General features: G+C 46.1%; 1 protein-coding gene across 1 annotated transcript in view; it reads right to left on the reverse strand.

Moving 5' to 3' along the window:
* The window catches only part of LOC115096235 (guanylate cyclase 2G-like), a 129,146-nt gene that overhangs the window by 61,926 nt on the left and 42,707 nt on the right, over positions 1-24,513 (reverse strand). Inside the window, exons 5-7 of the mRNA XM_029610745.1 lie at positions 19,034-19,178; positions 7,984-8,119; positions 7,325-7,428 (exon numbers count right to left, since the gene is read on the reverse strand). Coding sequence (XP_029466605.1) covers positions 7,325-7,428; positions 7,984-8,119; positions 19,034-19,178 — 385 coding nt within the window. The remainder of the gene's footprint in view (positions 1-7,324; positions 7,429-7,983; positions 8,120-19,033; positions 19,179-24,513) is intronic.

The raw sequence follows: 24,513 nt of genomic DNA on the forward strand, positions 1-24,513 counted from the left end.
TGAAACTGGCATGCCACCCCCAAGCGATACAGGAAGTAGGAGGAGAAAATAACAAAATCAATCAGCTCAAAAAAGCAGAAAAGGTGACTGAGGAAATGCAGCAAATCAAGAGAGAAAAACTGGAAAGCTATGACCACAAATGCTCGAAGTTTGGGCAATAAAATCCCAGACCTGCAGGCCCTAATGGTGGAGGTGGACTTGGATATTGTTGCTGTTAGGAGACATAGTTCATGGATTCTCATGACTGGGATATGGCCACTCCAGGCTTAAGGAAGGACAGAGAGGACTGAGAAGGGGGAGGAGTAGCTCTTTATGTCAAAAATGATGTCCAAGCAATTGAACTGCAAGGAATATGGAGTAGAGAAGAAGCATTATGGGCCATCCTAAAAAAAGATGATGGTACATTCATTTTTACTGGTGTAGTTTACAGGCCTCAAACTCAAACAGAAGAGCTAGACAGAGATCTGGTTGAAGAAGAGACAGATGGTGCTCATTGGAGATTTTAAGCTGCCGGATATAGACTGGAGAATCCCTTCTGTGGAATCTATGAGAGGTAGAGAGATAGTGGATGCCCTGCAAGGGGGCTCTGTTCAAACAAATGGTAATGGAACCCACAAGGGAGGATGTGATCCTCGATCTACTGCTCACTAAAGCCCTAATTTTCAAAGGGCCACACACGCAAATACCGACAGTTATGTGTGTGGCCGGGCCCTGCGCGTGCTGTGCACATTTTCTAAAGGGCCCGGCCAGGCCCGTAACCATCAATACGCACACAAGAGCCAGGCCCTGAAAAAGGGGCGGGCCTGGGGGTGTGGTCTGGGCAGGGAGGGACAGGGCGGGTTAGAGGACAGCTGGGCAGTGGCCATTAGCTGCTTGGAGATTACTGCTGCTCCAGAGGAGCAGTAAGTAATAAAATAAAAAATTTTGGGAAAGGTAGGTTAGGTTTAGGGGATGGGGAGGAGAGGGAAGAGGGAGGAAGTATAGTTACGGAGATAGGGAAGTTCCCTCCCAGTTCGCTCTTTAATTGAAGCGGACTGGGAGGGAACTGGGGAAGGCCCAATTGCATCGCCGCATGTATTTAACGAAAATTTGCGCTCCGCGCACACGGATTGTAAAAATCCGGCGCGCACGTGCAAGCGGTCATCAGATTTTATAACATGCACGCGCGCTAGGGTCATCAACATGCATTTGCATGTTGTGGGCGCTATTAGTTTCGGGGGGGGGGGGGGGGGGGTTTGGACGCGCTATTACCCCTTACTGAATATGGGGTAAAGCTAGCGCGTCGAAAACACGCGTCCAAACGCGGGTTAACAGTGCGCTCCACCGGACTGTACTGTATCGGCCTGTATGTTAGAAAAGTAAACAAAAGAAAGAGGAATAAGAAACTGATCTGGTTCTCAAAGGAGGTAGCTGAAAAACAAAGGCAAAAAGAACAGCATTCAAGAAGTATAAAGAATCCCAAAAAGAGGAACACAGGGAAGAATACCTGGTGAAACTGAGGGAGATGAAGAAGAAATCAGGAAAGCAAAAAGTCAAGCAGAAGAAAGGATTGCCAAAGAGGTAAAGCGAGGTGATAAGACATTTTTCAGATAAATCGGAGAAAGAAGGAAGGTCCGAAATGGTAGAGTGAAACTGAAAGGCGACAAGGAGCAATATGTGGAGGGAGATGAAGAAATGGCAGAAATATTAAATACTTCAGTTCAATGTTCACTAAAGACAACCCTGGAGAAGGACCATTGCTGATTGAGAAGAACATAGATGGGGTAGGGTAGATGAAACTCCGTTTACAGAAGAGAATGTATGGGAAGAGCTAGGAAAACTGAAAGTGAACAAGGCCAGAGGGCCAGATGAGATATATCCCAGGATACTGAGGGAGCTCAGAGATGTGATGGATGGTCCGCTGCAAGAACTGTTCCATAGATCCCTGGAAACGAGAGTGTGCCACAAGACTGGAGAAGAGGGGTGGTGGTCCCGCTTCACAAGAGTGGAAACAATAAACCAGTTAGCCTCACCTCAGTGGTGGGGAAAATTAATGGAGGCTCTGCTGAAGAAAAGAATAGTGAACTATCTACAATCCAGTGACTGATTTTTTTTGATTCGGTGACTAGAGAATTGGATCGAGGAAGAGTGCTGAATGTGATTTATTTGGATTTCAGCAAAGCTTTTGATACAGTCCCACATAGGAGTTTAATGAACAAAATGAGAAGCTTGGGAGTGGGCGCCAACATAGTGGTGTGGATTGCAAACTGGTTGACTGACAGGAGACAGCATGTAATGGTAAGTGAAACCTACTCTGAAGAGAAAGAGCCATGTTAAGCAGAGTGCCACAGGGATCTGTTTTGGGACCGGTCCTGTACAATATCTTTGTGAACGATATTGCGGAAGTGATAGAAGGTAAAGCTTGTCTATTTGCAGATGAAACTAAGATCTGCAACAGAGTGGACATGCCTGAAGGAATAGAGAGAATAAAAAGTGATTAAGAAAGTTTGAAGAGGGATCGAGGTTTTGGCAGCTGGGATTCAATGCCAAGAAATGCAGAATCATGCATCTGGGATGTGGTAATCCAAAAGAGCTGTATGTGATGGGCAGCAAAAGACTGATGTGCACGGACTGGGAGAGGGACCTAGGGGTGATAGTGTCAGCCAATATGAAGGTGGTGAGGCAATGTGACAAGGCGATAACTAAAGCCAGAAGAATGCTGGGCTGCATAGTGAGAGGAATAAACAATAAAAAAAAAGAGGTAGTGATACCCTCATACAAGTCCTTGGTGAGACCTTACTTGGAGAACTGTGTTCAGTACTGGAGCCCTTATCTCAAAAAGGATAGAAACAGGAAGGCAGTCCAAAGAAGGGCGACCAAAATGGTGTGGGTTCTGTATCGGAAGACTTCTGAGAGGCCGAAGGATCTGAATATCTATACCCTGAAATAGAGGAGGTGCAGGGGGGATATGATACGGACCTTCAGATACCTGAAAGGATTTAATGATGCACAAACTTTGAAACTTTTTGGTTGAAAAGGACACAGTAGAACTAGGGGGTCACAAAATGAAAATACAAGGGAGAAGACTTGGAACCAACATAAAGAAATATTTTTTCACAAGAGGAAGCTGGGTGCCTGCAATGCCTTTTTGGAAGAGGTGGTGAGAACAAAAACAGAAAACAAATTCAAATGTGCATGGGATAAACACTGTGGATCCCTAAAGGCTTGAGGATGATAATGAAGAAAAGAGTGCATGGGGTAATCTAAACGGAGAAGCAGTTGGTACCCTTAACTAGAAGGCATGGGGGAATACTACCATTAACCAATTAGCCTTGATGATTTAACACAACTGTAACAACATTCTCCTCTTTGACGGTGGGGCAGGGAAAAAAGGGTATTGGATTCTGAAGACAGCCAATGACGGGCCTCGACTTTTATGGTCTGGGTTACTGATACACTGACATTGGGGATAAAACTTCTACGACTAAGTCCAAAAGCAAAGACGTTCAAGCAGCATTGCCTGAATTATTAGGAAGGCTGCACACCATGTGAAAATGTTGCAGTAGTTTTGTTATGGGTTTGACACATGTTTGGTTTTGCTTGAAAGTATTACTGTCGTTAAGAACATAAGAAATTGCCATGCTGGGTCAGATCAAGGGTCCATCAAGCCCAGCATCCTGTTTCTATCAGAGGCCAAACCAGGCCACAAGAACTTGACAATTACCCAAACACCAAGAAGATCCCATGCTACTGATGCAATTAATAGCAGTGGCTATTAGCTAAGTAAACTTGATTAATAGCAGTTAATGGACTTCTCCTCCAAGAACTTATCCAAACCTTTTTTGAACCCAGCTACACTAACTGCACTAACCACATCCTCTGGCAACAAATTCCAGAGCTTAATTGTGCGTTGAGTAAAAAAGAATTTTCTCCGATTAGTCTTAAATGTGCTACTTGCTAACTTCATGGAATGCCCCCTAGTCTTTCTATTATCCGAAAGTGTAAATAATCGATTCACATCTACTCGTTCAAGACCTCTCATGATCTTAAAGACCTCTATCATATCCCCCCTCAGCCATCTCTTCTCCAAGCTGAACAGCCCTAACCTCTTCAGCCTTTCCTCATAGGAGAGCTGTTCCATCCCCTTTATGATTTTGATTGACCTTCTCTGTACCTTCTCCATCGCAATTATATATTTTTTGAGATGTGGCGACCAGAAATGTACACAGTATTCAAGGTGCGGTCTCACCATGGAGCGATACAGAGGCATTATGGCATTTCCGTTTTATTAACCATTCCCGTCCTAGAAATTCCTAACATTCTGTTTGCCTTTTTGAATTTTGCAGCACACTGAGCCGACGATTTTAAAGTATTATCCACTATGATGCCTAGATCTTTTTCCTGGGTGGTAGTTCCTAATATGGAACCTAACATCGTGTAACTACAGCAAGGGTTATTTTTCCCTATATGCAACACCTTGCATTGTCCACATTAAATTTCATCTGCCATTTGGATGCCCAATCTTCCAGTCTTGCAAGGTCCTCCTGTAATGTATCACAATCCACTTGTGATTTAACTACTCTGAATACTTTTGTATCATCCGCAAATTTGATAACCTCACTCGTCATATTCCTTTCCAGATCATTTATACATATATTGAAAAAGCACCGGTCCAAGTACAGATCCCTGAGGCACTCCACTGTTTACCCTTTTCCACTGAGAAAATTGACCATTTAATCCTACTCTCTGTTTCCTGTCTTTTAACCAGTTTGTAATCTACGAAAGGACATCGCCACCTATCCCATGACATTTTATTTTTCTTAGAAGCCTCTCATGAGGGACTTTATCAAACGCCTTCTGAAAATCCAAATATACTACATCTACCGGTTCACCTTTATCCACATGTTTATTAACCCCTTCAAAACAAATGAAGCAGATTTGTTAGGCAAGACTTCCCTTGGGTAAATTCATGTTGACTGTGTTCCATTAAATCATGTCTTTCTATATGCTCTACGATTTTGATCTTTTGAATAGTTTCCACTATTTTTCCCAGCACTGAAGTCAGGCTCACTGGTCTATAGTTTCCAGGATCACCCCTGGAGCCCTTTTTAAATATTGGGGCTACATTGGCACCTTCCAGTCTTCAGGTACAATGGATGGTTTTAATGATAGGTTACAAATTTTAACTAATAGATCAGAAATTTCATTTTTTAGTTCCTTTAGTACCCTAGGATGCATACCATCCAGTCCAGGTGATTTGTTACTCTTTAGTTTGTCAATCTGGCCTACTACATCTTCCCGGTTCACAGTGATTTGGTTTGAACATAAGGGATAACCTGCACAGAGTGGCATTTACTACCCTTAACAGACACATGAGGGTAACCTGCAAGGAGTGGAAGTTACTGCCTTTGGTGGACACTTGGGGGTAACCTGCATGGAACGGCAACTGCTGCCATGGAAAGCTTACTGGGCAGACTGGTTGGACCATTTGGTCTTTTCTGCTAACAATATGTTACTATGTTTTTCAATTGTGATGTAAATCATCAAAAAGTGCCAACAGGGAGGTCTCTGATTTCTAAACGCTACACGTAAGAACATAAGAATATAAGAAGTGCCATGCTGGGTCAATCCAAGGATCATTGAGCCCAACATTCCGACTCTGACAGTGGCCAACCCGGTTCAAATACCCAGCAGATCCTAAATAGTTGATCAATTTCACTCCCAGGAATAAGCGCTGGCTTTCCCAAGTCTACCTGGCTAATAACTGTTTATGGACTTTCCCTTCAGGAACTTGTCCATCTCTCTTTTGAACCCCACTGTGTTAGTTGCCTTGACCATGTCCTCTGGCTTGTGCTCTGATTAAAAAAATACTTCCTATGATTTATTTTAAATCTATTGCTTGCCAGTTTCAAGGAGAGTCCCCTTATTATTGTGTTGCCCATTTTACTTGCCAGTCTAATCTCTGCTATCATTTTCCAATCTATTTCCTCGTCCTGACCAGGTAGGCAGTATTATATCCTCGCTACTTTACCCTTCCTTTTTACCCTTAGAAATTTTATCCATAAGGATTCCACAGTGTAGTTTGTTTCCTGCAAAAATTTTACCCTGCTTGACTCTATGACATTGTTAACATATAGTGCCACCCTTCCATCAATTTTATCTGTCATGTCATGTTGATATAATTTTTACCCTAGTATCACAGTGACCCAATAGTTTTCCTCCTTCTACCAGGTCTCCGAGATGCTTATAATGGTTATATCTTCCTTTAGGCCATACATTCTAATTCTCTAGTCTTATATTTCAGACTTGTGGCATTCATACACAGACTTTTATTTGTATTTATTTATTTGATTTGTTTGATTTATATTTTGCATTTTGGCACTTCAAAGTAGATTACTTTCAGGTACTGTAGGTACATTTTAAAGTAAGCTTATTTGCATTTCTAGTTTTATATGTACACACATTAAAACTGCACATTTTACCATCATTACAACCAACATCTGCACATGAGGTTTTTATATGTGGATGTTACGTGTAATGATTGTAAAATTGTGTATAATGATGGTAAAATGTGCATTTTTAATGTATAAATACTGTTAGACACATTTGGGATACGTGTAGTGTAGAATTACATTTATGTATCTATATATGTATGTAATAAGAATGTTTTGAAGTTATGACTATAAAATGTGTTAATACAATTTTGGGATGTTAATATTATGTATTCATATTAGAGTTAGGTTCCTTTATTCCTATGATTATTACAAGTTGAAACTTGGATGTACCTTAGGATTATTTTATGCCTGATGATCCCTTTTTGTGTCTGTATTTTTTTAATTGAATGTTTTATTATGTTGTACACAGCATTGGTCAGCTATGCTGGAAAAGAGAGCTGGAAATGAATTGCAAAATTGAAAAACCCTCAAAAAAACTGCTCAGTGAAAGTGGACTGTGCAAAACATGCTGGGCTCCCCCCTGATGTCATCAGAAAATGGACCAGTAACAAGATAATGATGTCATGGGCAGGGAGAACACAGACTGAACTCAATCCATTTTCACAAAGCAGCAAGAATGAAATAAAAAAAAAAAAGCATCATTCTGAGTAGAAAACAGTGGATATGAGCTGGAATGTACAGAACAGATATCCAGTACCTGGCTCCTAACTCAACCTTATAAGCAGGGGTAATGAAGTATGGATAGTTATAAACTCGTAATTCAGGTCACCTGTACTGGGGGCTAAAAGACAAATTAATCCAGGGTCTCCCCTAGGAGAATGTATCTTGCCAAGACAGCTGAGGCATTTAGACTGCATCTGAATAGCATGACTATATTAAGGCCTACTTACTTTTACTTGTGCCGCTGCACATCTCATTATAAAAGCCACAGTCTGGTCTGTCCTTGGGAAGAAGGCCACCGGCCCACTTGATGTGTGCAAATTGTCTAGTAGGCCTACAGACACAGAGAACACATTGTTACACTTCAGATGTTTATCATCCCTTATATTTTCTTCCTACTTCACTTAAAAATGGCCAAAGTTAAATAAAATTCTGATTTATAAAAACTCGAGGGATAATGAGGGAGCTTCCTGATCAGCTGAGAGCACCTCCTGAAGGAGGGTAAATATACTCATGGCCTCAGAGTTCAGACCCAGCTTTAATCTCTCCCCCCCCCCCCCCCTCCCATTTATATATCCAGCAGTAAAAGAAAACTGTTGGTCAAAGACCCTGTCAATCAAAATGACCCAAGTTAAAGTTTCTCTTTTTTTGTTTTGAGTTTTTAATGTAATTTTTATTTTGGTTCAGCAAATGAACCAAACCAAAACAAAAATTAAACAGAACCCTCCCCCCCAAGCAAACAAGATCCCCCTAAATGTAATTCCCATCTGTTCACAGTAGCAGGTCACTTTGGTCACCAATGCTCTGGCAATTCAGGAAGCTTGTTCGCCCAATCCTAGCACTGCACGTGGTGTGCAGTCTGGCCTGAGTATGGTGGATCATTTCATACCTGATGCTTTTTCTGTAGCTATCATACTGCAGAACAGGAATAAATCTTGACAGGTTCCCAGAAGGCTGCAGGTCGTAGATGGAAAAATCCAGGTACCTCTCTCCAGTATCTCCAATATTCACTAGCCCAGTGAGCCCTTAGGAAGAGCAGCGTGTGTAAGGTGCACGGCAGAGCTTTCTTTAACATTACGTACAGGAGCCTAAAATATACTCAAAGTGGAGGAAAACGCTGCTGGGGACCTGGTTCCTCTTCATTATTGCCTCCCTCTTTTCACCCAGAGCAATTTCTATATATAGGATCCCCTCTTATGGACTGCCAATAATGAGAAAGACATGGTGCATCTCTCGCTCTGCTGTCTCACCCATTACTCCTCTCCTATTTCCCAAAGAAACAGGAATATATCTGAGACACAAAGCCAACGTTTACACTGCGCCCCAAATCACTAAGAGCTACCCTTTGAGGAATGTGCCTGATCAGAAAACCAACATGGAGAAAGGAAACTGACCCAGAATCCCCTGGTTTCTTAGCCTGCCTTAGCTGTATGAACTCTAACGGGCCGATACAGTACAGTGCGCTGCAACAGATCGCACTGTTAACCCGCCATTGGACGCGCATTTTCCCTTACCCCTTATTCAGTAAGGGGTGGAAAACGTGCGTCCAACCCGCCGAACCTAATAGCGCCCTCAACATGCAAATGCATGTTGATGGCCCTATTAGGTATTCCCGCGCGATTCAGTAAGTAAAATGTGCAGCCAAGCCGCACATTTTACTTTCAGAAATTAACGTCTACCCAAAGGTAGGCGCTAATTTCTTCAGGCACCGGGAAAGTGCACAGAAAAGCAGTAAAAACTGCTTTTCTGTGCACCCTCCAACTTAATATCATGGCAATATTAAGTCGGAGGTCCCGAAGGGTAAAAAAAGTAAAAAAAAAAAAAGAAAAGAAAAATTAAAGTCGGCCGGCAGCTGTCGGGTCGATAACCGGACGCTCAATTTTGCCAGCGTCCGGTTTCCGAGCCCGTGGCTGTCAGCGGGCTCGAGAACCGATGCTGGCAAAATTGAGCGTCGGCTGTCAAACCCGCTGACAGCCGCCGCTCCGGGCCAAAAGGAGGCGCTAGGATGCGCTAGTGTCCCTAGTGCCTCCTTTTGCCCGTTTCTACCTCCGGGCCTCATTTAAATACTGAATCGCGCGCACAGGCGAGTGGCCTGTGTGCGCGCCGGGAGAACAGACTTTCGCCCGCTCTCTCACGGACTTTACTGAATCGGCCCATAAGTGACTTACTGAGCATGACTTGCAGAATTCCTAGGACATCTGGATAGGCAGTCAAGCTGGCTCCATAAGGTGATGCCTAATCATAAGGTCACACAAAGCAGAAACCAATAGCAGGAACTTCAGGCTATCCTGTCACAATAAGAGGCACTATTCTCAGGAGTATCTGTAAACACAACTTCGGATGTGTTAATTGCCCTGACCAACAAGATTCTAACAGAACAAAGGACTATCTAGAGAGTGATGGTAAATGGGCCCCACCTTGGAGAAATACTCAGGAGTAGCTAGGGATGATCTTATCATGCTGTTGACATGACAACCAATGTAAATTATTCTCTAAGGCAGTCATGCACACTAGAATCTTCTAACCTAATACAATATTGTATGTTATTTATAAAAGAAGGATCACTTCCTGTATACAATGAGATGCTGGTAGTCAGTTTGTCAGAGGCATGGCATCAGCATCTCTCAAGAATACTTATATTGTTCAATAAAAAATTATGCTTTCTACAAAACTCTAAGCGTCATAAAAAATGGCCTGGCGCTTAACACCTTGCATTGTTGAAGAAATTAAATATTATTTTTGCAGAGCAAATATCATCTCCTATAAATACCAATAATGTATCATGGTTTCTTTAGCTTTCCTCTCTTCTTCAGAGGCTCGGTTACATACATATGCATGAGAACTGCTCCTATAAGGGTCATGGCCTGCTTTACCTTCAACCACAATAGAATGAGATGGGGTTTAGGTGATGTTTGCCCTGTACGTTAACTAAGGGCACACTGAGACGAGCCTTTCCATTAAATCAGCAAAAGTCTACAAACATATGATTACTCCTGGGGGAATTCTGTGCTAAACTTCTGCACAAAAAGTTTTAAAATTCTGCATACTTTATATTGGGTCAAAATAACACAATATACATGACAGTCTTTTAGTAATTAATTTAAAATGTAATACTGAAAAAAAGTTATTACTTAAAGATGTAGAGTTTTAAATATTTAGAGCAGAATTTCCCTAGAAGTTCACTGTAAGAGTGTCTCTTCCACCCTCTCTCTCTACTCCCCTGGCCAGTCTTCTTTCACTTTGACCTCTCAGCCCCCAACTTCTCCAACTGCCACTATCTCTTCCCTCCCCTTCTAGGCTCAATCCCTTGCACTCCATCTGTACTCCCAGAGTTTGAGCCTTCTCTCAGTACTGCCCCTCACACAGGCTCCCTATGGCTCTTTATCTCTCTCACACACACACATGCTCCCTCATACAGGCTGTCTTTCTTACACATACAGACACCTTCACTCTCCCACAAACAAACAAACAAGCACCCTCACATACACCCAATCCCTTTTTCACACACACCAGCTCCCAGTCTCTCACACATATACACATTCCTTCACAATCTCCTCACATAGGCTCCCTTTCTCTGGCACCCACACCCACGCACCTTCTCACATACTCTCTCTCTCCCCCCAGGCTCGCAGTCTTACACACATACATACAAACTCTCACTGAGGCTTGCTCCATCTTCACTGTGCGTGGGATGGCCTCTGCTCAAGGCCCACCAGGGCCTGCTCCTTCTTCGCCGCAAGTGGAAACTGACCAGCTCGCGGCACACTGGGGCCTGTTCCATCTTTGCCGTGCGTGGAGGCCATCCTGCTCGTGGCGAAGAAGGAGCAGGCCCTGGCATGCCACAAGCGGAGGCTGGCCTGCTCACAGCATGGCAGAGCCAGCCAAATTCTGTGTACAGAATTCTGCGCAACTACACAGGAGGGGAATTTTGCACTCCGCATATAGCGCAGAATTCCCACAGGTCTAATATGATGAAGAAAACATGCTCTGCCTCCACAGTGTATATACTGTCTATGTTTCTTTATTATGCTGCCACCTTGTGATATTGCACAGAAGAAAATTGGTTCTTACCTGCTAATTTTCGTTCCTGAAGTAACACAAATCAGTCCAGATGACTGAGTTTATGCATCCCTACCAGCAGATGGAGGCAGAGAACAAACCTTTGAGGCACTGCTACATAACCAAGAGTGCCCTCAGTATTGACCTGTACCCAAGCCAAGATGTCTACCATAACAAACTCCAATAAACTCTGGGCGAGCAGAGACTTAAGTTGGAGCCCCCTGCAAATTAGGCCTCCTTAATTTAACCGAAAAACTATACCAAACTATGTACACTGCTTAATAATTTGAGTATAACATATGCCAGCTCCATCAGCTCAGCCATATCCAACAGTGAGAAAGTCTTCTGACAGATAGGAACGGGTCTCTGGACTGATCTACGGTACTTCAGGAACGGACATTAGCAGGTAAAAACCAATTTTCCTTTCCTAGTTGCTCCCTGGATCAGTCCAGATGTGGGATGTACCCAAGCCCCTTTATTCTGGGCAGGAACCCGAAAGTGTTACGCATGCCGCCCGCAGCAGCCCCACAGTGTGGCCCTCTTACCTCTTCAGATGGACTCCAGCTGCTGACTCCTCTTCGCTGGTGGCGGTGGGCCGCCAGCTCCGACCTTGGGTTCCCCTCCTGTGCCTCCGGCCCTCCCATGTTGCCCAGTGTTGCCAACCAGGATGTCCTTGCTCGTCGGGCCTCTCCGCGTGGCCCGCAGAGAGATGCTGCCACCAGCACTGTGCCCCTTCCTAGGTGTGCGCACATCAGTGATTCTTTTAAAGGGCCCGTGGCGGGAACCTGGCCGCAGACCCAGATGCTGACATCAGACTCTTCAGTGTATATAAGCTCAGGCCTCGCTCCATAGAATTGCCTTTGCAACAGGTCTCCTTGTACTCGTTGCTATTCTTTGGATCGTCTCATCATGTGTTCCTGTCTTCCTGTGGTTTCCAGTTCCTGTTCTCCTAGTTCCTGTTCGTCTATGTGTTGGATTGATTCCCTGGACTAGACCTTCGCTACCCTTAACTATTCTTCAGCTTCTCTCCAGCCCCGGACCTCCGCTACGCCTGACTACTCTTCAGCTTCTCTCCAAACCCAGACCTCCGCTACACCTGACTACTCTTCAGCTTCTCTCCAGCCCCGGACCTCTGCATTGCCTGACCACGCCTGCCTTTTCCGCGCCCTAACCACTGACTTGCCTGGCCACGTTTTCCTGCTTCATATTGTGACTATTGCTTGGACTGACTATCCCTGCCTTCTCCGTGCCCTGACCCTCGCTTTGTACGACCTCGCTACAGACTCTCCTTCGTCCAGAGTTCGTCATTGCTTGCCACAACCACCATTCACAGCCAGCTCAGAATACAGCCTGTCAGTGACACCTCTCCTCGCCTATCCTCTGGATGTGAACTTTCAAGGCTTAGGCCTCCCTTTGCTCAGGTGCCTTCAGTTCCCTATTGTTCCTTTGGCACCTGAGCCCTTGTACCGAATCCAGTCCAGGATAGAATTATGCCATCTACCGACTGCTGTCTCTGGGCTGTACAGCTACTCACCTCTCGCTAACCTCGAGGCCAACCTAAGTCCTGCTGGTCCCGGCACCCAAAGGCTCAACTCAAGAGGAATGAGGGCTGGTATAGGTGAAGCTCCAGCAGCCTCTAGCTTCAGCCCACTCCACCTGCTGACGGTGGGGACCCATAGGTCATCGCCTAAGGGTTGCATCAACCCCACCTCAGGCCAAGGGTCCGCCTCCGACGCAACAATCGGAGCATCGGCCGTCAAGTTCGGAAAGGCCGGAAGCTCAATACCTGACTGAGGTGAAAGGAGGATACCACCTTCGGCAAGAAAGAAGGAACAGTACATAAAGAAACTCCATTCCCCGAAAAGAGGAGGAAGGGAACCCTGCATGATAACACTTGAAGCTCCAATATTTGCCGAGCCGAGCAGATGGCTACCAGGAAAACAGTCTTTAGGGTTAAATCCTTCAATGAAGCCTTCCACATAGGTTCGAAGGGAGGACCACACAGCACACGAAGAACCAAATTCAGATTCCAATCTGGACAGATCATCTGTACCGGAGGACGCAGATGTTTTGCTCCTTTCAGAAAACAAACCACATCCGGATGCGACACTAATGGCTTACCCTGCATCCTGCCACGAAGGGAACCCAAGGCTGCTACCTGGACCCAAAGGGAATTATAGGCCAAACCCTTCACTAAACTGCTCTGTAAGAAGGCTAGGACCTGAGGAATGTCCACCTTTAAAGGCTGCATTCTGTTCTGCAAACACCAAAATTCAAAGACTCTCTATACTTGGACATAAGCCATCGAAGTGGAAGGTCTTCTTGCCTGCAGCAAAGTTACAATCACCAATTTTGAATAGCCCTTCAAATGAAGCTGCCGCTTCTCAAAAGCCAAGCTGCTAGACAGAAATGATCTTCCCAGTCTGAAAATACGGGACCCTGCTGCAGCAACCCCAAGAGGTGAGACAAGCGAACGGGACCGTCTACTGCCAGACACAGAGGATCCGGAAACCATGGCCACTGTGGCCTCTCAGGCGCTACCAAAATCACCCTACCCAGATGTAGTTCAATGCATCGCAGCAGCCGACCTATGAGAGGCCATGGGGGAAACACATACAGCAACAGGTGCGCCGGCCACTGTTGAACGAGAGCGTTGATGCCCTCTTATCTAACCTCCCTTCTGCGACTGAAAACAAATCCACTTTGGCATTCACTGGAGTCGCCATGAGGTCCACCACTGGTTTGCCCCACCTTGCCTGCAGCAAGACGAAGGCCTCTGCTGACAACTCCCACTCCCCCGGATCCAGACATTGCTTGCTGAGGAAGTCCACCTGCACATTGTCCACTCCAGCCACATGAGAAGCAGCTATCTGCTGCAGATTTTTCTTTGCCCATTTGAACAATTCTTTTACCGCTCTGCTGATTGATGTATGCCACTGTCATCACACTGTTGGAGAACACTCACACCAACTTGTCCTGGACAAGCGGAAGAAATGCTAACAAGGCTTTGCGCACCGCCCTGGTTTTCAGCCGACTGATAGACCAAGTTGCCTCTTCCGGCAACCACTGACCTTGGGATGATTTCCCCTGGCAAATCGCCCCTGACATCCATGGTAACTAACACCCAGTTGGGCACTTCCAGATCCATCCCTTTCTCCTGACTGTGCCGAGACAGCCACCACGAAAGACTGGACCTGGCATCCTCCGGCAACAGTAAAGGAAGCTGAAATACTTCTGACAGCAGATTCCAATGGGATAACAGAGCCCTCTGAAGAGGACACATGTGAGCAAATGCCCATGGCACTAACTCCAGTAGGGATGTGCAGACAAAAAGTTTGCGTTCATAAGTTGATAAGTTGAAGGTGAGGGTCGATTTCGTTCAATATGGACATATGGAGAATCCCATAAGTTGAGGGTCTGTCCATACGTTCACCGGTTCCCTAAATAAAAATGTAAACCCCTCACCCTCCTTAATTTCCCCCCAAGACTTACCAAAACTCCCTGGTGGTCCAGCGGGGTGTCAGGAAGCCATCGCTGTTTTCCTTTGCGAGGAGCACGTGACGCGGACGTCACGTGTTTCTCCGCGCCTCCGCTCCGGGACCCCTGTTGGACCCAACCGGAACTTTTGGCCAGCTTGGGGGGGCCTCCTGACCCCCCCAAGCTGGCCAAAAGTTCCGGTTGGGTCCAACGGGGGTCCCGGAGTGGAGGCGCGAAAAAACACGTGACGTCGGCGTCACGTCAGGAGGCCCCCCCAAGCTGGCCAAAAGTTCCGGTTGGGTCCAACGGGGGTCCTGGAGCGGAGGCGCGGAGAAACACGTGACGTCCACGTCACTCCGACGTGACGCCGACGTCACGTGCTCCTCGCAAAGGAAAACAGCGATGGCTTCCTGACTCCCCGCTGGACCACCAGGGAGTTTTGGTAAGTCTTGGGGGGGTCAGGAGGGTGGGGGTTTAAGTGTTTATTTAGGTTCAACGTATTCAACGTAGCTATGTTGAATAAGTTGAAAATGCGATGCGTTGCGCATCATCACTTTTTTTAAGTTAAAAAAAAAAAAGTTGCGTTTTACATATGCGTTCAAAACGAATGCACACCCCTAAACTCCAGCGTAGATGCCAGGGAACTCAGGATATGCAGGTAATCCCAGAATCTGGGCACTGACAAGTCCAGTAACCGAAGGACCTGACTCTGCAACTTGAGGACTCTTTCAGTAGTCAGTAACACTTTCTCCAGCTGGGTATCGAAGCGAGCTCCCAGATATTCCAGGGATTGGTTTGGCTCCAGGTGACTCTTCGGAGGTTTATCACCCAGCCCAGTGACTACAGATGCTGCAGTACTTGCAGGACTGAGCGAACACACTCCATCTCCCTATCAGCCAATCATCCAGGTATGGGTGCAACGAGATATCTTCCTTCCTTAGAGCCACCACTACCATCATCACCTTTGTAAAAGTGTGCGGCACCGTCGCCAACACAAAAAGAAGAGCTCGAAACTGGAAGTGTTCCCCCAGTACCATGAACCTCAGACACCTCTAGTGGTTGATCTGAATGGGGATGTGCAGGTAGGCTTCTGACAAGTCCAGTGATGCCAGAAACTCCCCTTTGCGAATCACTATCACCATGCGCAACGTCTCCATCGAATGCATGACACACGGAGGGACGCATTGACCGTCTGCAAATTGAGAATGGGCCAAAAAGTGCTTACTTTTTGGGCACCATGAAGTACATGGAGTAACGATCCTATTCCCTCTCCAGGGGAGGCACTGGAACAATGGCTTGCAGAAGCTGCAGACATTGCAACATCTCCCGCACTGCCTCCTGCTTGCTCCAGGAGATGCAGCGCGAGATTATAAAGACGTCCAGTCGAGAAAATTTTAAAGTATAGCCTACTCTCACCACCTGCAGGACCCACTGGTCCACTGTGATCTTGGTCCACTCCTCCTAAAATAGGGTCAGCCTCCCTCCAATGGCCTCTGGAGTGGACCCGCAGACCTTCATTGCCCAATCTGGTTACCGCCCCCACCCTGGGATCCACTGTCCCTCTGAGGCCTGCGCTGGGCTCGAAAGGACTGCTGTTGACAGAACTCTGTTCTTGGGCAGCTGGTGCCTGACTCCTGCCAGCACGAAACCTCCTTGCCTCCCAAAATCGAGAATGAGGAGGAAAAAGTTCTTGAGGGTCTTCTTGTCCTCGAGCAAATTGTTACCCTTAGACTCCAAATGCTTCATGAGCTGCTCCAGATCCTCTCCAAACCGCAGCTGGTCTTTAGACCACACATCCGCCAACCAATTTCATAGCCACAGGAGACTCCCCGCAGCCACCGCCAAGACCATGCTTCTGGCGGAAGTCCGAATCATGTTGTTCAAAGCATCTGACACAAAGGCTGCTCCCGCTTCTAAGCAGGCTGCTTGCACCACCTCCAAAGTTGATCCCGACCTCTTATTGTGCTCCTTTTGGACCCAGCAAAAACAGGCTCTCTGCGTCAGACTGCCGCAAACTGCTGTGCGCAGGCTCAGAGCCGAAACTTCAACCTTTTAAGGAGGATTTCCAATTTTTGAACCTGAATATCCTTCAACTCCTCTGCACCTGCCACTAGAATGGTAGTCTTCTTGGTAACCATGGGAACCTTCCACGACTCCAGGGTCTGCTCTGGCAAGGGCTATAATTTGGCCATAGCTCTGGCTACCTTCAAGCCTGCTTTGGGAGATTCCCATTCCGGATCCACCAACTTCTTCACCATCTTAGGTAACAGGAAAGCCTTAGAGGGCCCCCACAATCCCTCCAGGACCAAGTTCACCCCCTCATTGTGTGACTCCTCCTGAGTGACCTTAATCCCCAGTTCTTCCAGAACCTGGGGAATCAACGGGCCCAACTCCTCCCTGCAGAACAAACGGACCACTTGAGCATTGTCCCCGTCCGCAGCTGAAGTCTCGTCCGGACCCTGCATAAGATCACCTACAAGAGTGATAGGATCCTGACCCAGATCCAGCATCGTACCAAGAGGGTACCAGATCCACCGGACCTCCCTGTACCTCATCAGCTCATCAGACGTGTCTTCCTCCACCGCGGACCTCTTGAGACCAAAGAGCTTCAGGAAACCTCTGGACTTCACCTGCTTAGGCTTCTTCGCCACCTGGGACTTCCTAGGTAAAGGCCTCTTGGTCCCAGCTCCCTTCCTGGCCAAATAGGCCTTATGCATCAAAAGGACGAAATTCAGAGAAAATGTTTCTAGATCTGAAGAAGAAGGGTCCAGATCCACATCTCCCTGCAGCTGCTCCCCCGCCATACCACCAGCAGGGTTTTGTTCTGCAGGAAAAGGCATGGGAGGATAGTCCCAAGGCCCTGAAACAGACACCCCCCCCCCCCCCCCCGGGGCATCCAAAACCTGCCCGACCGAATCCAAGTTCCTGCCGTCCCCCGGGGCACCCACAGAAGTTCCCCCCCACCCCCCCCCATTTGAGGTGCATTCTCCACAAGCGCAGCCAAATCGAGGGAGAGGGCCTTGAGCCACCGCCCCAACAAACTTTCCCGTGCAGAGCGAGAGACAAGCCAACAAAAGCGGCCTAAAAATAAACCCTGCCTGCAATCACTGCAGGCAGCGCTGTCCGGGTGCTGAACCAGCCCCGACACACACAGCTATTTGGGCCTGCTCATCTCGAGTTGCCTCCCAGCAGTGAAACCTGAAGCCAGCCGCTAGAGCACAGCCTAAAGCTGCACTGTCCTTTTACTCTTCTTTTAATTTTTTTTTTAACAACTTAATTAAAGGGACACAGACACAGAAAGGGAAGAAAAGTGAAATTACTTTCCTGCTTCTGGTGAAGATGGCTGAGCCCAGGTAGGCAACAGGGACCCAGAGAGGATGAGGGAGCCTGAACCACTGGCTATCACCCCCCCTGAAGATAAGGGCAGAGCTCCTCAGGGATCACCAACCCTCTTCTCTACCCGAGGGATGGCCCACGAAGGATCCTAACACCTCGGGGAGCCAAAATCTTCTCAATTCTTAATCTTTAAATTTCTTGAAAACTCCAGACTGCAGGTCTGCACCTCCACCATCTGCTGGAGACAGAGAAATACTGAGGGACTGCAGGCGGTGCTCTCGTTATGTAGCAGTGCCTCAAAGATTTGTTCTCTGCCTCCATCTGCAGGTAGGGATGCATAAATCCACTTGTCTGGGCTGGTCCGGGGTACGAACAGGAACTTAGATTTTCTACAAGGTTTTAAGTTCCCTACCCTGATGGGTTATTTTTTAATGTTTCTGAATTTCCTATTGGATCTGTTCCTGTTTGTTTTATCTCTCCCCCTCTATGCCTTTCTCCTCTTCCTAGTGGTTCCTTCACCCATGGAATGCCTGGGGCAGTTTCCTTCCTGCAGAGACTTTCAGTTGGAAGAAGCCTCTTGATAGGGTGGCAGCTTGCTCTCATCCTCTTTCAAGCACTGAAGGGCATCCCCTTTTCACCTCTTATTAACTATTAACCCGCAGCTGCTGTCAACTTTCAGAGAAACTTATTACAGCTTTATGAGTCTTATCAACCTGTTCAGCTATTTTCGGACCTTCTCGTCTACTGTGAGACGTGAATTGTTCTTCATTCAAATAAACGTTTTTGGTAACCAAGAACTGAATTTATCTGATACCCACAGTCAAGAAAGAGGTTTAGCTGACTGTCTAGTGCAGTGGTCCCCAACCCTGTCCTGGGGGCCCACCAGCCCGTCGGGTTTTCAGGATATCCACAATGAATATGCATGAAAGAAAATTTGCATGCATTATATCCTGAAAACCCGACGGGCTGGTGGGCCCCCAGGACAGGGTTGGGGACCACTGGTCTAGTGGTTCAAGCTGGACATCGAATGCTAAGGGCAGTACAAATAATCATGAAGAAGAGCTTACCAAAGAATTTAGTTTTATTGTAACCTCTCAGGCTGTTAACAATTGCTCTTCCATCATAGATATCCTTTCCTTCATTTAGCAGTTGCTTTATAGACAAGGCGTAGAGGATGACAGCATCGTGCAGATATGCAGCGTATGGGCTCACCTGAAGAGGCATAAATTAGAAGGTTAGCTTTCACGTAGGAATATGGAATATGATGGTGGGCAAAGAACCTGTGAACCCCGCTAATCTGCCCAATTTACCTCCTGCTGCACTCTAAAGACCCCCAGCAGATCTCCGGTTTTCCCTTCGCGTCTTGTAACTAGCTTCGCCTTCCCCGGGTTTTTCCTGAACTCAATTACTGCTTGTGTCTTCCCCCTTCTCCCCCGGGGCAGCCGTTCCATGCATTGACCGGCCTTTCTGTGCAGAAACATTTCCTAATGTTACTCCTGAGTCCACCTCCTCTGATTTTTTCTTTTAGAACTTCCTTTCTACTGAAAAAATGTTTGTTTCTGGTGCATAATTTATACTTTTGAAGAATACTAATGATGTCATCATATCCTTCTTGTGTTGTCATCTTTTAAACATAGAAAAATTGTCCAGGCTTACAAGACCTTCTCATTCCATTATTATTATTATAATTATTATTATTTATTTATCTTGATATACTGCAATTCCATATAAATAATTAAATCAGTTTACAATAATTAAATCACAGAACATTATGCATAATCATAATAAAACATAAATATAATGTAAAACCCTATCACACTAATAAAACCATAAAAATAAAAAGAATACAAATCATAATATCTGAAAACATAAAAGAAATTCAATACAATTAAAAAAATTAATCCAAATTAAAAACCTGCTCGAAAAAGATATGGCATGGCCCATGGGAAAGGTGTGTAGGCATGGAGAGGGAATGGTATCTGCACTTGGAAAGCCAGTGATCCCCAAAATGCCAGCAATTACATTTCTGGTTGTGGTGTCCTTTTTAAGGAACATACAAAAAAATTGTGACAAGAGGTCACGCCAACTGGAGAGAGATTAAAAACAGGAACTACAGGGGAGTGCCGCTCCTTGTTGTAGCTATTAACTGCTGCCGGGGCCCAGAAAATAACAATGTACACAGAAGAGTACATGAACCTTCTTGGTTTTATGGTAGTCGAAGCTAAAACAGGAAAGAGCAGATGACTCTGTCTGTGTACATAATGGGCCAGTGGTAGGATCTGCTTATGGTACATGCTTAGGACTGTCAACTTTTCACTATAAAAATATAATATTCAGCAGCTCGCAGGATAGTCTTATGCACCACCTCACTCACCCCAACTCCACCAGGAGCTCTTTGCGGCTGGAATGCAGACTACTGATCACTGCTGAGATTGTCGCAGAAAGCCACCATGTTGCTCCCTCCCTCTAGGTGCGCATGCGCCTGATGCTCAGACCCTCCTGATGACCTCATTGGCTCCTGCATACTTAAGGCTCCCTTGGACGACTACAGACACCTCAGAAACAGGGCCCTCTGCCTAGCAGTGCATGTTGCTTCCTGTACCTTTTTCTAGTTGCTTTGCTCGTTGCCTTGCCTTTGTCTTGCTTGTGCTCTTGTCTTTGTCTTGTCCTGCTCCCGTGGCCCTGGCTGTCTTGCCTCTCCTTGGTCCTCTGTGTCCTGACTCCCACAGTCTCATCTGTCTTGGCTTGCTTCCTGGTTTTAAAATCTGCCTTGGACTTGGATCATTCTCTTGCCTGCCACCTGCCTTGGACCATCACTGCAGACACTGACCACTCTGTTGCTTGCTCTGGACCTGTTGCTTGCTGCCTCCCTGACCCTCCTTGGCCTGGATCCGGTGATTCTCTGTTTGCCGCCTGCCCTGACCTCAGCCCATCCCCAGACTCTCTCTTCACCCTCACTCTGAGGGACCATCACCGAAGCCCTGCCAGCCCTTGGAACCAAGGACTCAACCTGCGGGGAACAGGGTTGGTACAGGTGAAGCGCCAACCTAGTGCATGCCCAGGGCATGTCTGCCAGCCCTTGGTAAGGGCCTAGCAGGTCCACCTGCACAAGGCCACAGCACAAGGGTCCACTTCATTTACAAAAGAAATGACCACATGTCTCTAACCCCATTAATTCCTCCCATCTCCCTTACAATCAACACTATCCCTGCTCTTTAAACTCCTCTACCCCACAGGCATTTTCAGCTGGCGCTGTCTAGAGGCCCAGTAGTGGTGGCAGCAGCAGTTGAATGTTAAGGAGCACAACTGGAGACTGAGTCAGCATACATTCTGCTCTCAGACCCCACCTCCCATATGGAAACGAGGCAGGAATGAGGCCTAAAGCAGAGCACATTATGACTTACTCTTCCACCCGTGCCTCTTAACATTGAGCTGCTGTTTACACCACAGTCAGGCCTCAGGACAGCCCCAGCTGAAAAGAAAATGAACCCACAAAGCAGAGGTGGGGGAATCGTGACTAGTCTGCAGGCTAGTGGTTGGCAGAAAGCCGACAATCACTCAGCAGTGCATGGTTTGGAGAAATGTATCCTTGAAGGATACTAATGAAACAGGAGAGTTAGGGCATCCCAACAGAGAGGTTCCAATAAAAGCAAACATAGTCCATGTGTCTATATGTAAAAAATCACCAAAGCTAATGATTTCCAAATTATCCCTAACAATTGAAAAGCAGGTTGTTAATACAAACAAAAAACACACTTTGAAATGTCTGCATGCCAATGCCAGAAGTCTAAGAAGTAAGATGGGAGAGTTAGAATGTATAGGAGTAAATGATGAGATTGACATAATTGGCATCTCAGAGACCTGGTGGAAGGAGGATAACCAATGGGACAGCGCTATATCAGGGTACAAATTATACCGCAATGATAGGGAGGATCAACTTGGTGGGGGTGTGGCACTTTATGTCTGGGAGGGTATAGAGTCCATGAGAAGAACTGGTATAGCGCTAGAAAATCACAGATCCTTGTGGTGAGTAAATCAAAAAATGAGGATCCACCTTTTATTCAGGAATACTTAAAGCAAGGTTTGGGTCCCCTGACACGGACCGTGTTTCGCCACATGGGCTGCGTCGGGAGGGACCGAGGCCCCCCAGAGAACTCTGTCAGCAGAACCCAAAAGAGATAAATTAATTAATTAATAAACAAATGAACAAGGGAGTATGGGATAATCCCATACACTCATGAGTTACAGATGTTATATCTATTTTTTTGTCCTTTTAAGTTAAACTTTAATTTTGTTCTGTTGGGTATATAAAAAATTCTTTTGTATTTGTATGTAGAAATGTCTGCTGTATGCTGCTGGTTCTGTTATGTGGATCCTTGGTTATACTCCCTTGTTCATTTGATGTCCTTTGTCCCATCAAGCTAGGTTGAGAGAACATTGTACAAATCTCATCGTTGTGTGACTTTCCTGACTCCGAAGGACATCAGGTCTTCACAAGAGTGTACTGTTCGGTTCGTACATCTCACTCTGCATGTAAAAGTGGCCCCTAACCCCGACACTACTACCTAAACATCACCTCGAGTTATTAGGTGGGCCTCCTATAGTAGCATAAATAGCTGTTTATTATGGTGCCACCCCCAGAAGCTCGTGCGCTCTCTCTCTCCCCTCTCCTCTCCCTCTCCCCACCCCCTCCCTGCCCTCTCTCCTCTCCCTTTCCCCTCCCACATCTCAGGCCCTTCCCCAGCCTAAAAATGCCCAAAAAGGAATTTGCAAAAAAATCACAAATTGAGTTATGGGCATATCGCATGACATCGTATAACGTGTAGTTATTTTCAGCATTAAAACTGTGCAATATCATGCGTTATGGCTTTGCAAAGTGTGAAGCCAGCCCACTTTTACAAAATTCCCATCCCCAACTCCTCCCCAATCCCTCCCCTTTTAAAAATTTGCATCGCACCATGCGTTATGGTGCTTTTTGCATGTGAAAACGTCTTAACGCATGAGAAAACGCCATAACACGAGTTGATAAATGACCCTGAGAGCTTGTGAACGTTTGATGTATTCCTTGCTTTCTCAAGAACTATGTAATTTATGTAGCCTGCTTATTTCTCCTGGTGGGGGGAGATCTGCACCACCCTCACTGAGAAGACACCTACTCGCAATGGTTCATGCCACGGTAGCCACATGGCTGGATTACTGCAATGCACTATACAAGGATCTAACAAATTAGGTCCTCCACAAACTCCAGATAACGCAATGCTCCACTGCATAACTGACAGAAAGATGCAAACCATGCGACAGTATCACATGCCTCCTACCCAAATTACACTGGTGGTTACCAATACGGTACGGAGCAAAATTCAAAACTCCGACACTGTTGTCCAAGGCTCTATGAGGGGACAAACCTACCTACTTGAGTGAAAGGCTGTCCTTGCACACACACACACACGCCCTCCAGACCACTAAGATCCTCAATGTCAATTCTGTCAACAAAAGAAATCAAAAGAACAAAGCCTTGCAAGAGGAACGCCCTCCCAGAAGAGCTCCAACAAATGTGTGACTAGTCCTGCTATAAAAAAAAAAAAAAAAAGAAAGCCTGGCTCTTCTTTCAAGCTTTTACTGCCCAATTGGGAACACAGAGATGCTAATTTAATTAGGGGAATGTACCTTAAACATGCGGCTACAAACTGTTTTGTTACAATGTTATTTACCTAGTGTTAATCACAAGTATTTCTGCTGTATTGTTGCCAATTAGTGTCCTGCAGAAAGTTATTTAGACTAATGACTTGTTACATTTCTGTTTATATATCTACTATTTATTTTTCAATGGAGCCGGTACCTTTGCAGGCAGTCACCAAACCACCCGTGTTGGTGCAAACTCCAGGGTACTTTTTCTGCCCACAGAGTTTGCACCAACAATCAAAGCAAAAGTACGAGCGTCATTACGCTTTTCGATTACTGCCCATTCACAAATTACCTGCAGAGATCTGGGCCTGCTTTTTCAAACACAAGAACACAGTTTATTTTATGTGTTCAGTCCCTTGCCCTTGGGAATTATCGCTACACAATGTGGGGGAAAATGTGCGGGCTGTAGAGCAATGCGCTTTTTTGTTTCCCCCCCCCCCCCCCCCCTGTCGAGCGTCGTCAGTCACCAGATTCCCTATTTCCGCGGGTACAATGCTATTATGTCCCTGGAAAGGGCTTTCGTGATCACCCCTTCACACTTACAACAAACGTCTAAAGTAAAAGATCAGCAAAAACAGTTCAGAGAAAATCACAGTAAACACGAGTGAAAGACTGAAACATTAGGAGGTCCACATTCAAATAGTTTGATCCGCTAAGTTGAGGACCTGGCGGGACAAACTGCAGGATTTGAAATTTGTACCACATTCACCACCACCAATTTATCCAGTGAGGTCGCTATAGCAACAAAAACTTAAACCAGATAAATTGGGGATGTTCCTTGGGCAGGACTGATTTATTTGGATAACCTAGTACCGGATTCACTAAGGGTTTTCCCCATAGACACAAAATGGGAGATAAGCCT

Source organism: Rhinatrema bivittatum, chromosome 7 (assembly GCF_901001135.1).
Source record: "Rhinatrema bivittatum chromosome 7, aRhiBiv1.1, whole genome shotgun sequence".
In the NCBI taxonomy this organism is placed as follows: domain Eukaryota; kingdom Metazoa; phylum Chordata; class Amphibia; order Gymnophiona; family Rhinatrematidae; genus Rhinatrema; species Rhinatrema bivittatum.